Raw genomic sequence first — 20,340 nt, 5'->3', positions numbered from 1 at the left:
GACACCGTTTTGGTCAAGGGATGCAACTCAAACAGAAAACAAATAATTATTAGTGCGAATTTTGTGGAATTTCATGAAGTTATCCATGAGTTTTTAAAGAATTAAACAGGTAAATAGTTTACACCTATTCAATTTTCAAGGTTGCAATTTGCAAGTACCTTTTTCCGATCGAAATTCTCCTGCATACATATGCATACTTGTTGTTTCATTAATTCGGATATATCCATTTCGGACATTCGAAGAGTGAGATGCATGTTGCGTTGAAAGGAGTTACCTAGGTTCAAATCGGTAAAAGATTAACCACAGTTATTAATTAACTCTGAAAACTCTTTCGAAAATAGTTTTGGATACTTTTTAAAACCCGGGTGTCTGTTACATAGATTAAACAGCTCTGGTAAAGACATTCAATAAATATCCTCAAGTTTTATCAAAAAATATATTATTTTACATATATAGAATTAATAATTTGATAAAACTCGAGGATATCTATTGAATTCTTTATTATTAATATCTAAACAATACCAAGGCCTGAAGGGTCACATTTTAGTGTCCAAGCTATGTGACGGACACTTATGTAACAGACTGCACAAATTGCTATGTGCACCTGTCGGGGTTCGAACCCACGACCTCTCGCTCTGCAGGCGGACACTCTAACGCGTCGCTATAAAAGCTAGCTCTATAGCGAGACAGTATAAGTGCCGCTATATACATTGTATACCCGGTTACACATTCCCCCTCCGTTTTGAAATTTGTCCTCGAATTTCGGAGACAAAGGTCAATTCGCAATGACCTTGAGGCATATCGTATAACACGGGTCCCTCGTTGGGCGCCAAATGTAACAGACTGCACAAATTGCTATATGCACCTGTCGGGGTTCGAAACCACGACCTCTCGCTCTGCAGGTGGACACTCTACCGCGTCGCTTTAAAAGCTAGCTCTATAGCGAGACAGTATAAGTGCCGCTATATACATTGTATACCCGGTTACACTTAGCTGTGGCAGGGTTCCTGCTGGCAATCGCCATTGTCGCCATTTGTGACAAAATCGCAAAAGTGGCGACTACTTTCCAAATTTGGCGAATTTATGGAGACAACAATATTTTTTAAAATGACGTAAGCAGTGCCCATGCGGCCTGCATGATAATCGATTTGGTCACTGTCATAAATCAAGCACATCTGCTGGTGCGCCAACAAATCCGATAATTAGGGCTAGCGGTCACGGTCCACTCAACACCTTTTCATGGATTAACAATGCTATTGTTTAACTAGTATACGTCTCTTATTAGCAAACAATTCTAAGATTTAGCTCAACAGCTTTGTTGTTGCGTAATTAACATGTTAGTTTTAAAAATGCAACTCATAATTTGAAGTTGTCTGAAACTTTTTAGAACCTTTGGCGCTGAACTATCCTTCACATGAAATTTTGTACAATGCTTACCTTAACTCAATTATACTTAAATAAAATATGTTCTTATGGTGCCATTAAATTTGTTTCCAGTCTATCTTTCTCAGGCTGCTGACATTATAATATTTATTTAAACCCTTACCCTATTATATTATTTAAGAAATTAAGTAACACATTACCTATGTTGATAACAGAGCAAAGCATTTCTCATTCTTGCCAAAATTTATGTATATATATTGATATATTGGAAGTTACGTGCAAGGATTTAAAAAGTAAAGTGTTCTTCAAAAGACAGACAGGGTGCTAAGGCCGAAAAGGGCACATTGTGTTAGGCTGTAAAATCATGAATTTTACTAAAAGTGGTAAAAATTGTGATTAATTAGGTAAGTTATGATCATACATCCATAACAAAGATAAGCGTAATTAAGCCTGCTAGCACTGTTGTATAATTGTATATAAAAAATACATTTAAACTTAATTTGTTGAAACGACAATGTCATTTATGTTCATTTTATATACCTCATTTGCCTTACATTATGGTATGAGAGAATAAACGTTGTTTGACTTTGGATTTTGGGCATTTTTGGCTAACTCCATTTGCAAACAGTAGTATTGTCCATGATTATCACACTTTTTACCCCATTGTGGAAATTAGCACCAGTTTCTGTACAGAAGTTGTAAACTGTCTGCCAGATTTGTTCAAAATTGGAATTTTATACAACAGGGCTTGTTATGATTTCGAAGGCCAATAAGTAATGTTTAAATTCGAGCGTGTTGATTGAAAAGTCTTATTTCTGTGATGGTCTGAGCAAATTTCTAAGTTGAACATGTACAATGAAATTCAAGGCTAATTCTGGAGTAAATATGTTTATAAAAAAACATTCTACAGTCTGTTACTATGTCACATCCATAAGAATGTACATATATTATGTGTCAGATTAAGTTTACATAGCAGTCACACCTTACAATTTTGGTTGTTTTGAACACTGTAATAAAACATTTATTTTCAAGTCACATTAAGAAGTTTTAGCTCTTAAGTTGACTGGTAAATGACTTCTTGACATAAAATGATTGATGTAAATAAAGTAAAAATCCTAATTGAAGCTTCTGAATAAACATTTAGATACATGTTAAATTGTTTGTCTAATCAGAAGTATAAATTTAGTATGGGCAACTTGCAACTATGATGTTTTAGTCTAATTATCAACAAGTATATCTTTAGACAATTTTTATTTCATTCAGATCTGTAATGGATTCAGAGCTAATATACCTTATACACCATATACTGACTGACCCTCTCACACTCTTTGTACACCACATACTGACTGACCCTCTCACACTCCTTGTACACCACATACTGACTGACCCTCTCACACTCCTTATACATGACATACTGACTGACCCTCTCACACACTCCTTATGCACCACATACTGACTGACCGTCCCACACACTCCTTATACATCACATACTGACTGACCCTCTCACACACTCTTTATACACCACATACTGACTGACCCTCTCACACACTCCTTATACACCAAATACTGACTGACCCTCTCTCACTCTCCTTAAACACCACATACTGACTGACCCTCTCACACACTCCTTATACAACACATACTGACTGACCCTCTCTCACTCTCCTTATACACCACATACTGACTGACCCTCTCACACTCCTTATACACCAAATACTGACTGCCCTCTCTCACTCTCCTTATACACCACATACTGACTGACTCTCTCACACACTCCTTATACACCACATATTGACTGACCCTCTCACACTCTCCTTATACACCACATACTGACTGACCCTCTCACACACTCCTTATACACCACATACTGACTGACCCTCTCACACACTCCTTGTACACCACATACTGACTGACCCTTTCTCACTCTCCTTATACACCACATACTGACTGACCCTCTCACACACTCCTTATACACCACATACTGACTGACCCTCTCACACACTCCTTATACACCACATACTGACTGACCCTCTCTCACACTCCTTATACACCACATACTGACTGACCCTCTCTCGCTCCTAATACACCACATACTGACTGACCCTCTCACACACTCCTTGTACACCACATACTGACTGACCCTCTCACACTCCTTGTACATCACATACTGACTGACCCTCTCACACTCCTTGTACACCACATACTGACTGACCCTCTCACACACTCCTTATACACCACATACTGACTGACCCTCTCACACTCCTTGTACACCACATACTGACTGACCCTCTCACACTCCTTATACACCACATACTGACTGACCCTCTCACACTCCTTAAACACCACATACTGACTGACCCTCTAATACTCCTTATACACCACATACTGACTGACTATCTCCCACACTCCTTATACACCACATATTGACTGACCCTCTCACACTCCTTGTACACCACATACTGACTGACCCTCAAACACTCTTTGTACACCACATACTGACTGACCCTCTCACACACTCCTTATACACCACATACTGACTGACCCTCTCACACACTCCTTATACATGACATACTGACTGAACCTCTCACACTCCTTGTACACCACATACTGACTGACCCTCTCACACTCCTTATACACCACATACTGACTGACCCTCTCACACTCCTTGTACACCACATACTGACTGACCCTCTCACACTCCTTATACACCACATACTGACTGACCCTCTCACACTCCTTAAACACCACATACTGACTGACCCTCTAATACTCCTTATACACCACATACTGACTGACTATCTCCCACATTCCTTATACACCACATATTGACTGACCCTCTCACACTCCTTGTACACCACATACTGACTGACCCTAAACACTCTTTGTACACCACATACTGACTGACCCTCTCACACACTCCTTATACACCACATACTGACTGACCCTCTCACACACTCCTTATACATGACATACTGACTGAACCTCTCACACTCCTTGTACACCACATACTGACTGACCCTCTCACACTCCTTATACACCACATACTGACCGACCCTCTCACACTCCTTGTACACCACATACTGACTGACCCTCTCACACTCCTTGTACACCACATACTGACTGACCCTCTCACACTCCTTGTACACCACATACTGACTGACCCTCTCACACTTTTTGTACACCACATACTGACTGACCCTCTCACACTCCTTATACATGACATACTGACTGACCCTCTCACACACTCCTTAGACACGACATTCTGACTGACTCTCTCACACACTCCTTATACACGACATACTGACTGACCCTCTCACACTCCTTATACACCACATACTGACTGACCCTCTCTCACACTCCTTATACACCACATACTGACTGACCCTCTCACACTCCTTATACACCACATACTGACTGACCCTCTCTCACACTCACATCACAAATATATCGTTTTGAGTTTTATGTATACACATAAAGAAGCATATGACATGTAATTATTTAGTTGGACATGGCTCCCTTCTGAAATAAAACTTTTAATGTTTGCTATAGGGAAAAGTGTTTGTTAATTTGTTATTAAAGGAAATGTTGGCCATGTCTTATCAAAGAATAAATCACAGGGTTGCTTTGCCAAATGAAAATAATAACTATGAGCGGTAACAATATTTATTTAAGAAAATAAAAAATAAACAAATTGGTTGACTGGTCATGTTTGACAAAGTGAATTGAAAATGTAATGTGAAGAACAAAAATAATAAAAAAATGCACCTACAAATGTAATTGCACACTGAATTATAAAATGCTGAATTTGCATTGCATAAATCACTGATCAAAGAGGAATATTTCAGATTTTTTTGCTGGGTAAATAATAGATTTAGGGCAAATAATTTGACAGAGGCTGTTGAATCCATCATCAGTAAATGCATAAAATGCTTTTGTTCTGCCTCAGGGGAGTTTTAGAGTTGTAATGTTTCCTCGCTATGAGCGAGTTCCATCCAGTATGATTAGTACACTGACATACCAGAAAAAACTGAAGGTGAAAAATGCTCTTGTTATTGATTTGTTGGTTTCTGAAATGGATATAATTGCATTCTTCTGATGTCAAAACAAAGTAAGTTGTAAAAATGTTTAGTTCTTTCATAATGTCTCGACATAAAAGGCTTGCAAATTAAGCCGAAAGAAATGTGATTTATTTCCAATATTATGGCTGCTCTTTGATATAAAGCTCTTTAAAAGCTCTTTTGCATAATGCATATATTGAACTTCGGTTTTTAAAGCAAATGTAATAGACATTCGAGTTTCACATGTCTATATAATATCCATTGATATCAATGTTTACATTGAGAATAACCTGTAGACCATTTGATATATCACTATTTGAACAGAGAATTAAAAATGTTTCAGTCTAACACAACTTTGAATAGGCAAGTTACTGTTCTTTTATTAAGTTTCAGGAAATGCTACACAAATATAAGATATGTGATCCAGCTTAGGTATCAGTTTAAAGCCTTGAGAACAGATCAGTTATACCAGTATGACGTTTTAGACATAAATAAATATACCGGTACACACACTATTACATTATACATTTATTGTCAGATATTATTTTTGTACATGCAGAATCTCATTATGGTGGTTCAGCATCAGTAGGTACATAATTTATAGAGCTATCAATTTATTCATTTATTTTGAGTATGTAATGTTTGTGCAGTATGCATTTATGCACGAGTGTATAGGATAGGTTTTATGGTCACACGATATTGTTATTGTTCAACGTTGACTTTAATACTATTTTATGTTTTATTAACAATTTAAATTGAATATTAGTTTAACTGAATGGCTGATTGTGATACCTAATAGATTTTAACCTAAGAAAATGGAATCATGTAAGATATATTAACAGTAAATGAGGAATTTTTAAAATAATTGCACATTTTTGAACTCCAGTGTTCTTACTAACAACCAGATGACGGCCAAAGTGGACTGATAAAAATGGCAATTGGGCCAGTTAAAGTTTGGAAAAATAAGTGAATCTTAAGTACTTAGAACAAGTTGAAGTTGGTCAATTACTATTTCAGACTGTTCAACCCAAACTTATTAAGAACCCTGTATCACTATGATGTACGATGTAAATGTCTCTTCTTAATTTTCTTTTAGAATTTTAAAACCATTTATTTGTATTTTCAGGGAAGGTCATGTGTACGTGTAGATCGTGCTGTGTTGTGAAGTGAAAGGGAGAGTTGTGAAGTATGAAGATACGGGTGTACAATGTCGTCCACGGGGAGCGGATATCACTGCATCTTCCCCTGCTGGTAGGGGAGATTGATGGTTCAATAGAGGATGGGAGCATTGAAGTTCGAAATACCAGTAGGCACGAGGGGGTAGCCACAGTATGGCCAGTAATCGAAGGTGCTTTCAAAGGTCTTGTTAGGCTTATTCCAGGAGCAAATCATATACAAATGACTCACTGTGATGAAATTTTAACTCTTACACTTGTGTTCACATTCCCACATTTTAAATACTTTGTTCGCCCTGTATATATAGTTCTGTCTGGCGATGATGGGTACTTCCAAGGCCCAGAGGAGGAGGACTGTACAGTGGACAGTGCTTTAGAGAGAATAAAACTCGGTGCTATGTTGATACAGACCTTCACTGCCGAGAAAATGAAAGAGCACGGTTTTGGACGGGTGTCATTCCAACTAGAAGTAGATGCTAACTATGAACCAGTCTGCCATGTATTCCATAGCAAACTCACTCTGGAAGAAGCTCACTGTATGACAGGCAATGACCTGTGGACATATTTTGCACGAGAATTGATGATTTCATCAAATTTTGTGGACAAAGAGATTTGCAAGTGGTACTGTTTCATGTCATTTACAAGATATTCACCACCATCAGATATCACTCCCAGCACCCATAGTGAAATTCTCAAGTACACGAAAGGGCATACAGCATTGGGTAAGTTTATCAAGACTGCATTGTACCAGTTTTAAAGTGTACCTGAATTAGAACAAAATATTCATACATAGAGTCTACAGGAATGTATTCTATCATCCTTGATAAGAAGAAACAACAGCAGAATAATTATTCCTATTTCAGGTGGAGGGGGTTTGGCATTGTTTGGCACTGGAAACTTGCACACGTGGGCTGCCAGCATAGGTGAGGTAAACAAGAGGTTTACGGACACACGTCGGATTGACCGCACCAAGTTCATGGATGATAGTGCATACCGGTAAGAGGAAATGATGCCTTCATTCATTATAATGAAAATATCGTGTGATATAGTGTAAATGATACCCAACGACATCAATACCACTGTCAGGGCTTTTTCACCAAAAATTATGAAGAGGCCTAGCCTTTTCATTTTGTGAAATTTAAACGTGTGAAATTCTGCAAATTGGGAAAGTTAAAATAAGTAAACGTCTCAAAATGGGAAATTCCACATATGAGGATTGAAGACACCTTTTAAACACGGGTCAAGGTATCCGAATGAAACTTGGTACTCATGTTACAAAAAACAGGCTCATATATTACATGTGAGTCTACTTCTAGCTGATTTTTTTTTGGAAAAATATCTGGGAATTGTGGAGAAAAAAGTCTGGAAATTGGGAATATTTGCCATTTTTCCAAATTTTGAAGTAGCCTAATTTCGGCCCCTAGCAAAGAAGGTGAAAAAGCCCTGACTGTTAAGTGACCATCGTATCAAAGGCAGTCTTCTTTTCTAGCTCACTGAATTTGACTTGCCACATTTTTGCAGGCACCCTTTGATTTGCCATAAGCCCATTGAAATATTTTCCATATATTAACTTCATCTTACAGGCTTGTCTTTAAGTTATGGGTTTAGAACAAGCTAGATTTCAATAGTTTACACACATATCATTTGTTATATATTTCATTCGACTAATTGTTCATTTTATTTTTCCAGAGAGTTCTACTGGGCCAATTATGCAACAGGGCTAGGGGCCTCTCTCCATGAACTTGGGCACACATTTGACCTTGCCCATACACCCTCAGGAATCATGGCCAGGGGATTTGATGACCTTCACAAGGTCTTTATTGTCCAGAGGTCAAGGGGTAATGGGTCATCAGATCACATACATGAAAGATCGTCTAGTGAAACTAGGTCAACTACCTCATCAAGCAGTGAAAGCTTGTCAAATCAGGGTTATAACAGAGAGGTCAAGGTCAAGGACATCAATGCCAGAAGATACAAGGATGTCTGCTATGGAAGTCCATTCAGGAAGGTTTGTTTTAGTTTGAGACATACAAGCCTATATGATCTTTTGCATATAATGTACAATTTAAAATGTCGAAAAAATTTGATAATTTGGCAGGATTTAATAAATGACCTGGTACCAAGGAGCAGCCAATAGAATCAGCTTGTTCATAAAAAATTTAAAAATCAGAGAATACATTCTAAATGAAGCTAACATGTTAATAATGTCTGATTATGATTGTAAGCGGTTTCTTTGTCCAGCCCGCATCAAGACGTAACAGTGGCAGTGGGAACGTGTACATCGCCCCACCCCCTATGGTGTTCCGTATTGAGCCTAATTTCCGGCCTGTGTCCCTGCAGCAGACTGTCAGCATCAGTGTACACAACTATGATGGGAGCAAGACACACCAGACCATCACTAAGGACAGTTGCTATGAGACAGTAACTGAAGTGACACTGGGAGAGTCGGGGCAGCTACTGGCAAAAAGTTGTAAAAGAGGTGAGTGGTTTGGTTGTTTTTAAGAAATATTAAATGTAAAGCTTGTTTTTCAAGCATCAGTACTAACATGAGTTTTTAGGTTGCCACAAGCTTATATTGAAATGTTCAGCTGAGAAGATTTTCAAAAAGAAAGTGTTAAAAGGTTTGACATAGTAACGGCTGTAGTCTTTGCATCGTTATGGACGTACTTGAAATCAAAGATATTCCCATAAAACATGGTAGACATGTAAGCAAGGGCAATATGTATGTGTAAAGCAAATCCCATAATTTTGCCTTCATTATGAGAACAATCATTGATAACATAAAATCTTTCTGTTATTTAGTTTTCATTTTTAGAAATAACGAAAGTCATATATTACCAAAGACCTTTTTGTATTCAATGTGTTGTCCCTTGATCTGTTGAGAGACCTCAACACCTCAGTCCATTATTTCAGAGCGTCACCACAGTAGCGAGTCTACCACCAGCGTGCAGTCTTCCTCCTATAGTTCTGCGTCTCCCAGCCGTGTGATCCCCTCCAACCTTCCAAACTCACCCTCGGGCACAGAGGTGAATGTCCCTGCATTCCAGTTTATAGATGATGGTGCCCACTGGTATCGGGCTTCAGCAGTTCTGCTCAGATTTCATAGGTTAGCTCTTAAAATGTTCAAAAGTTGAGGGAATTGGCTTTACTGGCAATTTTATTTTGTGTTTTTAAGCAACAGTTTCAGACATCAGTATAAAGAAAATATGTTTAAAAATACATCATAAGATGTTTCCATTTAACATGGGGACTTTCTACTCGGCATACGTTGTCATAGGAAAATGCATTTTAACAATTTTGCTAATGTTCTGTGCTTGTATTTTCATGTCAAAGAAAAGAGATTTTTTTATCAAGTTTGTAGTGTTTTTAAATGTTCATTTTCTGGAAATGGATGTCTCTATGAAAGGAAATCACTGTATTCTGTAGTGTGAATACAACCTGTTTATCTTTTATTCGTTACAGATGGTTCAATAACTACAATGTGCCAGAGTCGAGGAAACATATGAGCCTGTCAGGGTAAGATCATTGCAAAGGTTGTTCATGTAAAATGGAAAGATTATTGAATGAAAGTTATTATCCATTGGATTGAACTTTTACAGTATAGTTATTTTTGTACTTTTGAGTAGTTCAATTCATGTGCTGACAAACATTTGCTCTTGTGATCGTGTGATTTCAGATATCAGAAGTATTAAGTCTTACTTTTGTTTGTAATAGCATTTTAAAGTTACCACTCAGTAGCATTTTGCTTCTAAGAATTTAAGACAAAAAAAAAAAAAACTGTTATGTAGTAATGTTGTGCAAAATACTTTTTTGTGTCACAGATCTCGTATCAAATCAAGTTACGGTTTCCGATTGGTTGAGTTGCGTAGTGACCCAGAGGGTGTGGTCTTCCACCATTGGGAGTTCCTGTCTGAGACGCCACCCACAGAATTTACGCTGAAAACATCGCGCCTGAAAAACGTGCCAAAAGATGCCAAAACTGTCTCCATTCTCGCTGAGGATAATGTCGGGAACGTGTTTAAGAAGAGGGTCGACCTAGAAGTGTTTGAGAGATGATTGTTGATGGTTTTATAAAGGATTGAACAAAATAAGCAATATTTTCAATGTTTTTATTGTTAAGATTTAGGCTAACATACGGCAAAATACATTTGTATCATCTTACATCATTGGTTAAATCACATTGCGTTGATCCAATCAGAGCACTAGATAGACATAAACATAGTCTTAACTCTACATTGGTCTTGCGGGCTAAATGTGTGGGACAAGTTTTTTCTTTACTCGATATATTGTCTATATAGACTAGATGAATATAAATATTATGATTATACACTTCATGAGAGTGTCTTAATCTTCTGAATTGCTGAGTTGTCATGTTTTCACCTCAGAAGCTACATTATTTTTAAGTTTCGAATTTCTTTTTTAACAACACACAAAGAGAATGGCTGTTTGTACAAACTATATTAAATATCTCGTTTTGGTACTATTAAAATTTGATGAAATTTAAAAAGATGTTCTAAGATTTCTTTTCTTTCAATTATATATGGAACATAACAAACTAAGTTTTATATTTATATTGAAGTATAAACTTCAATTATGTTGAAATCAAATATGAATGTTTTGGTACAGTTTTTTTCTCAGGATATTTTAATGGCCCGTACCACCTGATATTGGAGGAGGTTTTTCGCACAATGGCACAATTATAAATGATTTGTTTGGCATTTCCTTACTCACATTTTTAGGTTTAGCTAGGTAGGTTTTTCCGGAATTTGAATTTAAAATGTTAAATACAACCAACGGAGGTGGGGTGAAAAAGCTTTCGATCCACGGGTATTTTTGTGAGTTGAGAAATGCCAAACTATGTATAAGTATGGCCACAATCATGTTCATATTTTACAGCTAGCTCATTGCCAATGATATTGTATACTTTTTACAAGTACCTTTTGACTTACATTTCTATTTTTGAAATGCTTTTTGATGACAATGGCAGGCCAGTGTCTGTGTTAAGAGTGGGAAAGTAGATTTGAAAATTTATGGTAGAAGTTCTCATATTAAGAAACTGAAGCTTCATCTGAACTTTCTATTCACATGAGTAATATGAAGGGGCTTAGAAAGAAACAACTCGTGCATTATGATCTTAATTATGACAAAAATGTGTACAATGGATTGGACTTTCTTCCAGATTAATAGTGCATGTTTGATAACTGAGTTCAACATCAAACTTTTTCAACTCTTCATCAATCTCAAATCTGCTTTCGCATTGTTAGTTAAAGCTCATTTTGTGTTTTAACCCCAAGATTTAACAAAGTAATGAGAATTTGGGTTGTATATTTTTGCTAAAGTTTTATTTATATATTTATCTTATATGTATATGACTTTTGCTTGTTGTTCATTTTGTAATCAATTTTCCATTTGACACTGGATTTTGATATACCTTGTCTAAGTTGTTAAATAGTTCTTAAAGAAAATTGTTAGTGGAGTCGAAAATGAGCGAATGAGTTCTTCTTTTAAGCATAGTGATTTATTTGTTGGTTGTTATAAACATTGTGCAGTGAAGGTGCAATATGACTTGTTTATTATATTCTTTTCCAGTGGTTTATAAAGATTTATCAGTGAAATACTGATTTAATTTGATAATTTTTACTTCTTTTCCAAATTTTAACCCAACCAAATAAAACACAAGCACCCATGGGGTAGTGTCACAATTTTTATGATATTATTTCTAAAATAACACTAAATTCAAAAACTGTTTGGCATCATTTTCTGAAAATCCTTAATTAACTTTCATTTTATATTGTTCATGGGCATATAAGAAGAAGAAAAATTTGTTTGTTCCAGTATAATATTATAGCTAATTTTATTTCATGAATGCTTCATATTAAGATAGGTTTCGGTACTTACTCTGTGAAATAAAATGAGATCTTAACCTTAAACAAACAACTATCCACTATACAAGTATATTGTATTGTACGAAAACAGTCACATATGATGAAAACTGAGTCATTTTTGAAAGGCACTAGTATAGCTTACTGTATAATCTTTGTAAGTTAACTGTGTGTCTGTAATCACCATGCTATGCCATTTACTGTAAGTTAGGTAATAAGCACTTGTATTTGTTTTCAGCATTCATTCCAGACTTCCATGACACTATGTTGAGGCTTTTATAAATCGTGTCTCAACATTTACATGGAAAAATTCTGAAACAAGTCAGAAATGGTGCCCGGCTATCGTGTTTAAGATTTCAGAGATGCATCTCAGCTTTGACTAGATGCTTGGCCAAAAGTTCTTTATGCTTTTTTGTTATTTGTAGTGTTTAGGTACAGCAAAAAAAAAAATGCACCACTTATTAAACATTTTATACATTTATGTTATACAGATATAAATGTGTCTTAGTAAGTTACAGATTTCAAGAATATATATAGTGTCTTAGTAAGTTACAGATTTCAAGAATATATATAGATAAGATAGCATTGTTTAATAGGGATTGAGTCTCTTTTAGGTGCTTGAAAATCTGCTTATAATACAAGTTTAGCTGGTGCTGCATTAGAATAGTAATATTAGTCTGTTTATGCCTTTTCTGCTGACTTAGGCCGGTATCCACGTGCATGCTATCTGCGTAAGTTTATACCTTACCAGTTTAGTATTGTTGTGTCTATTTCATGTTGATGCATTTGAACGGCGTGTGCTAAAATAACTTGGTGAGTGATTTCAACAGACACATTTAATTTGGCTTGAAAAATATAGAGAAACAGTGGGCAGAAAAATATTTTGTGAACAACGAACAAACATGCAGAAAAGGATTGTCATAAAACAAAAATATTTAGAATGAAACTTTTTATTCTACAATTGTTCTTCAGTTTGAATGTTTTTCTACATGGAAATGAAATATTTTATTGAACACTTTTTTATGTTTAACTTTTTAACTATCAGAGGATATTTTTACGAATAAAAACAATTTTATTATTCTTATTTTCTGACACATGGAATATGGTTTCCATTTTAAGGTGTGGATGCAGAAGACACATTGAGACAGCATGCATGTGGAATATCGGGGTAACCTTCACCAAACTGGCATTAGCTTTGATCATACATTATGTCAAATCACAATTAGGCAGGCATATCTTGCATTTCATGTTTCATTAGAAATGAAAATTATTTGGATTACTTTAATACCATAAGTAGGATTTCAATAGATCAATGTTGATATTTTTCGCAGTTTAAATTTTCCTTTGTAAGAACTGTTAAATTTCAGAGCAATTGAATGTTGTGACATGAATAAATAAGCTTTTATTTGATTTCAAAAGTGTCATAAAGCCTAGCAACATTTATTATACAATATAAGGCTTTAAAAAGTATTTTTAATTCTTGTTGGTGTTTTTATTACAGAAAAGTTATAAATTGCAATATTTCTTCATGGTGGTTCATTTGAATACTGGTCATATTATGAATGTCTGTTGTTTAATTAAGGTACTGTTGATTAGTTGTTATCTTTTTGCATTCAAATGTCATACTAGTCATTAGAGACGTTCATATCATTTGTGTTGGCTTTATCCAAACTGCAATATATTGTGGTTGTATTTGCTTTATATATTGTATCTAGCTTGATAAGATGGTCTCATATCAGTGTGCAGTTGTGAAAAATATTGACATTGTTTTGTGCAACTTGTGCATGTTTTGTTTTTTTCGATTAATTTGTTTGCAGCAATTAATTTACTCTGGCAGCATAATTTACATGTATGTGATTGTACAAAAACTAAATAAGTGGTTTTGAGGCATCTTGCCTTATATATTGTGCATGTTTCTGCTGTTGTAGTTTTTGGCTGTATAATCAATACATATACAGTTATACTACCAAAGTCAAAAAATTATGTTGTGTTTCTATGCCAAACATTTACCCATTGTGCAGATGTACTCACGTGAGCAAATTTGACCCTGGGGTGTTTTTGGGGTGCTGTTATATGGCAATGGAGAAAATTGATTTTTTTTTTCAAGAGAATGCCAGTAGTTTGTGTCAAAAAGTACTTAAGACATAATGATAAAGCTTATATGACTAACACAGGATATCAATATCTGTAATAAATACCACTATATTATCATGTAACAGTAATTTCAGAAAAATCTGCATCTTTCAAAGAAAATCAAGTTGTCATACTCTTAGAAAACATTTAAACGGTAAGATTTCATGTTTGTTTCATTTAAATAAAAATAGAATCAATAATCTGTTTAAATTTAGTAACTTCCAAGTATCACCTGAAATAGGATTGCAATAGAGTTTAGTAAAATGTACATAAGTTTAGAACTCCATCTGGATGGGGGGGGATGTTGAATAACTCGAGTCGTTTGCCAAAATCGGATAGGCATTCTTTCTGCATGCACACATTTTGCATTAGAAGCCAATAATCAATCAGCTTACTCTGCAAATCTCTTCAAATATCATTACCTATATTGGCATTATATAATTACAATACATTGTTTATGAAATATACTGGGCAGTCAAAGTATACTGGGCGGAGTGGAAACTTAATATGCCTTGTACATGTATTTATTTATACATTATATTCATCGACAGTCCACACCAATTTTATGTTTTGTTCTACAGATTTTAGCGGACAACAGTTAGTGAGAGCGAGTCAAATAAAAACATTTCTGGCCATGCCATTTTTTCTCATTAATTTAGAACAATAAATATGATTTTAAGCAAACAAACACCCCACAAACTTCAATTTGTATAAAAGGAGGTGTCTGCGAGACATTTAAATAACATGTTATTGCGTTTATTCGAGGCAAAATGTCCTGACAAGAACACTTTTTTGTCATTTTTCTATTTATTTTTTGTGAAAAGCAGTCGCATAAGAAAGTGTAACTAATTTTTGGGCATTTTCATTCATGGAATGAAACATAAATTTTGTGTGGCTAAGTGTTACTTTATAATATGTCTCATAGAGATTTATATAAAATGCTAAGCTTGACATTTGTTTTACATTCCTTGGTATAATAGAATGTAGAAATGATATAAACCTTTTGTAATCTACTCTATATACATGTGATGTCTGTTACTGGGTATTTAATTGTTTCTTATGTACATGTTTTATCAGATTTATAAGTGTTTGATCTCCCATTATGTCACTGTGTTGTTTAATCTGTCATGGCTTTGTTATTCTAAGATATCTTTCCACTCCACAAACTACAAAAATAATTTTGATAAATAATTGACCTATTTTCAGATTAACAAAAGATACATGTTCTGCTGTGTAAACATTTTGTTGAATCTTATTTTACTGCCATGATGTGGATTTGTGATATTTTTCGACATGGTACCTACATGTTTATCATGTGTTGTATGTTTTATTGTAGAGTTTATCATATTTTAGTGTACTGTTTCATATAGAATCATTAATAATAAATAGTTTTCCATTGTTGCCATTCTTTCTTTTGTCCATTCAGGTTTGAACATGTAGCTGTATGTCACACACTTGCACAATATTCAAAGTTTATTGGCAAAAATCGGCCTTAAATAGCCTTTGTCTATTAACGACATAAAAATAGCGAAAGCATAATATCATCTATAGAATAATGTAATATTAAATATTTAAGAAATACGATAAAACAGCGTTTCGTCAATACTGTAGTGGTATTGGTGCGATAAAGTGTCCTTAAACTAGTTCATGCCATAAAGTTTTAACCTGGCCGTTTGATGATACAATTATACATATATACCTTAATTATACTGCTCCTCGATCCTGCCTGGTGTATTCCAGATGAAATCATAACCCCCAGACAAAACCACGACCGTGACCCGCGTTATATTAACGGCGTCCCGGAAGTGTCCACCTGGGGGCCTCCAGTCGTCGCCGCCGCTCCCCTGCTAGCTTCCCCCAACGGGGAAGATGGTGCGACCGCTATGGGAGACGGCTTTGACTTCCGGTGGCCGGGGATCGGACCTCAGACGTCCAAATCCTTAGGTTTGTTGGTAGGCGTACTTCACAGCCTGACGGAGAAGAGGGTCCGAAAACCCTCGGGGGCCTGGTCCAAAGAAAAGGGCCAGACCCCAGTAGTGTTACTTCACAGCCACATCGTAGTAGAACATGGGTTGCGAAGTAAGCGGTTGACAAAGAAAGGTCCTGCCCGTCAACGATCTCTCGCCGACGTAGCAAAGCTTTCTCAATGGTGAAGTATGGCGTCTTCGCGATATTTATACAACCTGTAATGTCTGGTTCCCGCTTGTCTATTATTAACAATTATATCTACCCAATAAGGCTCGAAACCAACACCGAGTGTGGTTACCGTTTGTTTATTAAATATAGAGCGGCGCTCATCGATCAATAGTGCAGAGTAAACAAAATTACTATTGCACAACCAGTGGTCGCTCTTGCGACAACTTCAGAAATTCATTGAACGTATTAAAAATAGCGATTTTCACTATGTATTATATATTTTATATAATAATACTGAACTCTATGGCAAGTAAATCCCACGATAACATTCATGTAGTCTTGCCCATATGTTTTTCCAACCTGTAATGATCAGTTAAGGCGCAGGGTGGGTGGCGCTTATGCGGGTACATTTAAGGCGAGCCTGCTTCAGTTTAAGTCGGTATTTTGAGTATGTTTTCGAAGAGGGTGGCAATCATAAAGAAAACACCCTGTTGTTGGCCATTTTTCCATCTCATTAGTATAATTAATTATGTATTACTGCCCAACTGTCTTTAGGCCTCTCTCTGTTATTTTTATTTTCATTTCAAGTTCGTTTTAGCAGAACAAAAATGTTGTAGGGAAAAGCTTTGAAAATTCTTTTTTTTTTAAACCTGGAAAGCGAGAGTTTTGGACATTATTTATAGGTGCCGTTTTCGCTCAAAATACAAGCTGTTTTGCAATATTTTGTCTCCCAGTGTTGGTTGAATGTGGGGGTATTTTCCAGACGCTAGCCTTTATCGCAAAAATACTTGAATGCTACCTTAACCTGAGGTCAATAACTTAAGTAGCTTTCGAATTATGATTCAAGAACATAAATTGTTTTTGAAATTGGCTTTAACGAACTTGTATCGTCCAAGATCGTATGTTCAAGAACACCCATAGTTCTTAAAATGAAATGTACACGAGTCGGAGGGCTTTGGTGGATATACGGAATTGATAATTGAGGCTTTAAGCCATTTCTGCTCTAGATACAGCCGAACCTTCGTTGGCTCGAACTGGATGTAAAGAACCGATTTCTTTATTCCCGTTTGGCTCGATTTTTTTATCATCTTTGTATCATCCGTGCCTTAGAAAGGAATCTGCACTGTGCAGTCATCGTTATGACATTCCCGTTGTAGGAAGGATTAGTGAGGCTTTAGAGTCGGCGCTGTGCAGTCTTTATATCGCTCGTGCCTTATAGGGCCATTTCACCAAGGATTGTTTTGGTCCCGAGAGTACCAGATCTCTTTTTTAGTCGATCGGCCCTATTTTTGCAAAATAAGCCGGGAACCTGCGTGCACTAACGTGCACTAACCTATACCTTCGGGGTAAGATCTGGCGCGATCGTATTTGTCCCCCAAGGGTCGGGTACCTAAAAGGTGATCGGCTACTGTTTTTAAACAAGTTGAAAACCAGTAGCCGATCAAAAACAGTCGGCCCGTGGTCGCTTTGGTCGCCCGAAGGTCCACTTGTCTCGCCCGCCCTCTGGAGCCTTCTGGAGCTTTCGTTTAGCCTCTGCCGCTCTCTTCCGAGGGTCGTGCGTAGTGTCGTCGGAGTGTAAGCAACCGACCACACCAGAACATATAGAAATCCTTTTAAATGTCACAAATAAGTAATTGTTACTTAATAGAACAGCAACGCATATATTTACTCAAAGTAATTATAAATAATAATAAATGTACAAATTAATACCAATGCCAGAGAACTATAAAATCTTTATAATAAAAAAATAAACTTTAAACTTTTCTCAGAACAGGTACTGAAACAAAACACAGGTGAAAACCCTTTAACAATTCACAACAACTTTCTTCTTTTTAGCATATCGTTTCTTGACCCTGTTCTATCTCCTCAGCATACTTTCTAGTCTTGTAACATTTTGGTGTGCTTTAGCAGTACGAAGTTGTAAAGCTACAACAAGCCCCAGCACTGCTTGTTGGTGCATGACCTTCACTGGCATGTCAGAAAATGGTGAAATGCTTCGATCCGGCTCGATTTATAAAGTCGTGCCACAAAAACACCGATCTCTCGCCGATCTGGGCAAATTTAGTCGGCCAAAGATCGTTTAAATCGTCCGAAGAACGTTTGCTTTCGGGTTTATGCGGCTACCTGCGTCAACATAAGCATACATTCGGCCACTATCGCGCGAAAAACGGCGTAAGAACGGCAGACATCGGCCGCAGAGCGGCCGAAAGCGTCCTCTCTCGGGCCGGGATCGCCCATTTTCGGTCCCTCTCGGCCGAACAACGCGCGAACATCGCTCACTTGCGCACGAGATGCGGGTCTCTACCGGGCCTTTGTCTTGTACCTGCGGGTACTTGCGCGTACTTTCGCTTACTTGCGCCCCTGAAACGTGTTGATCGTTCGAGGAACGTCGGTGAATCGTCCCTCGCAGTGGTTCATTGGTCGGGATTCAATCTGCTTAAAAAATGGGGACGATTGGAGGCGATTCAGGACGACAATCTGGCCGATCAAAAAAATAAATCATCGGGGATAATCTGGTACAGATCGGGCCGATTGGATAAAAACAATCCTTGGTGAAATGGGGGCATTAGACAGAATGAAGAAGGCTTTTTATTCGGCACTGTGCAGTGATCTTTATATCATTTGTATATTCGGCGATGTAAAGATCATGAACGAGGCTTTATAGTCGGCGATGTTCTCACTAAGTATGATTTTATCGTAACTTGTATGACAACTGTATCGGAAAATAAAACATTTTCCGGCAGACATCGGCCGCAGAGCGGCCGAAAGCGTCCTCTCTCGGGCCGGGATCGCCCATTTTCGGTCCCTCTCGGCCGAACAACGCGCGAACATCGCTCACTTGCGCACGAGATGCGGGTCTCTACCGGGCCTTTGTCTTGTACCTGCGGGTACTTGCGCGTACTTTCGCTTACTTGCGCCCCTGAAACGTGTTGATCGTTCGAGGAACGTCGGTGAATCGTCCCTCGCAGTGGTTCATTGGTCGGGATTCAATCTGCTTAAAAAATGGGGACGATTGGAGGCGATTCAGGACGACAATCTGGCCGATCAAAAAAATAAATCATCGGGGATAATCTGGTACAGATCGGGCCGATTGGATAAAAACAATCCTTGGTGAAATGGGGGCATTAGACAGAATGAAGAAGGCTTTTTATTCGGCACTGTGCAGTGATCTTTATATCATTTGTATATTCGGCGATGTAAAGATCATGAACGAGGCTTTATAGTCGGCGATGTTCTCACTAAGTATGATTTTATCGTAACTTGTATGACAACTGTATCGGAAAATAAAACATTTTCCTTAAACAAAGTTAAATGTCTATTTCAAACCTAACTTGAATTCTACTGTACACATCTTCCATTCGCCGTTTAAAGAAGCTCGAACAGTTTGGACAAATGCTGATTGTCCCCGAGATAGTGTGTTTAGTACATAAATTATAAAAATGCTAAGACACTAGCGACCTGTTTCCGATTTTTACGCAACATAGAAATATTACCTAACAGCAATCGAAGAACAAAATTTAGTCGAAATGACAATTTTGTTGGAAAAAGTGCAACATCGTTCGCCGGGAATAA

At 37.0% G+C, this 20,340-nt stretch overlaps 1 protein-coding gene across 3 annotated transcripts; it reads left to right on the top strand.

Moving 5' to 3' along the window:
* Positions 1-12: 12 nt before the first annotated feature.
* On the top strand, positions 13-16,032 carry LOC128231298 (uncharacterized). 3 transcript variants are annotated; one of them, XM_052943931.1, is made up of 8 exons: positions 13-109; positions 6,568-7,338; positions 7,480-7,612; positions 8,306-8,624; positions 8,858-9,095; positions 9,530-9,722; positions 10,079-10,132; positions 10,438-16,032. In XM_052943931.1, the coding sequence occupies exons 2-8, from the start codon at positions 6,630-6,632 to the stop codon at positions 10,670-10,672; spliced, it is 1,881 nt and encodes a 626-aa protein (XP_052799891.1). In that variant the 5' UTR covers positions 13-109; positions 6,568-6,629; the 3' UTR covers positions 10,673-16,032. The 3 variants fall into 3 exon arrangements, with proteins under 3 accessions (XP_052799891.1, XP_052799893.1, XP_052799892.1); XM_052943933.1 differs by lacking the exon at positions 13-109 and adding an exon at positions 1,767-1,787; XM_052943932.1 differs by lacking the exon at positions 13-109 and adding an exon at positions 6,149-6,266.
* The last annotated feature ends 4,308 nt before the right edge of the window (positions 16,033-20,340 follow it).

This window comes from Mya arenaria, chromosome 4 (assembly GCF_026914265.1).
Source record: "Mya arenaria isolate MELC-2E11 chromosome 4, ASM2691426v1".
Lineage (NCBI taxonomy): Eukaryota > Metazoa > Mollusca > Bivalvia > Myida > Myidae > Mya > Mya arenaria.
This window is presented reverse-complemented; position numbering and strand designations above follow the sequence as displayed.

Bases quoted from the DNA above. Each gene is read 5' to 3' on its own strand.
- LOC128231298 (XM_052943931.1), top strand. From the start codon at position 6,630: ATGAAGATACGGGTGTACAATGTCGTCCACGGGGAGCGGATATCACTG. The intron at 7,613-8,305 runs GTAAGAGGAAAT...TTATTTTTCCAG, and splicing joins ATGGATGATAGTGCATACCG to AGAGTTCTACTGGGCCAATT. The intron at 10,133-10,437 runs GTAAGATCATTG...TTTGTGTCACAG, and splicing joins AAACATATGAGCCTGTCAGG to ATCTCGTATCAAATCAAGTT.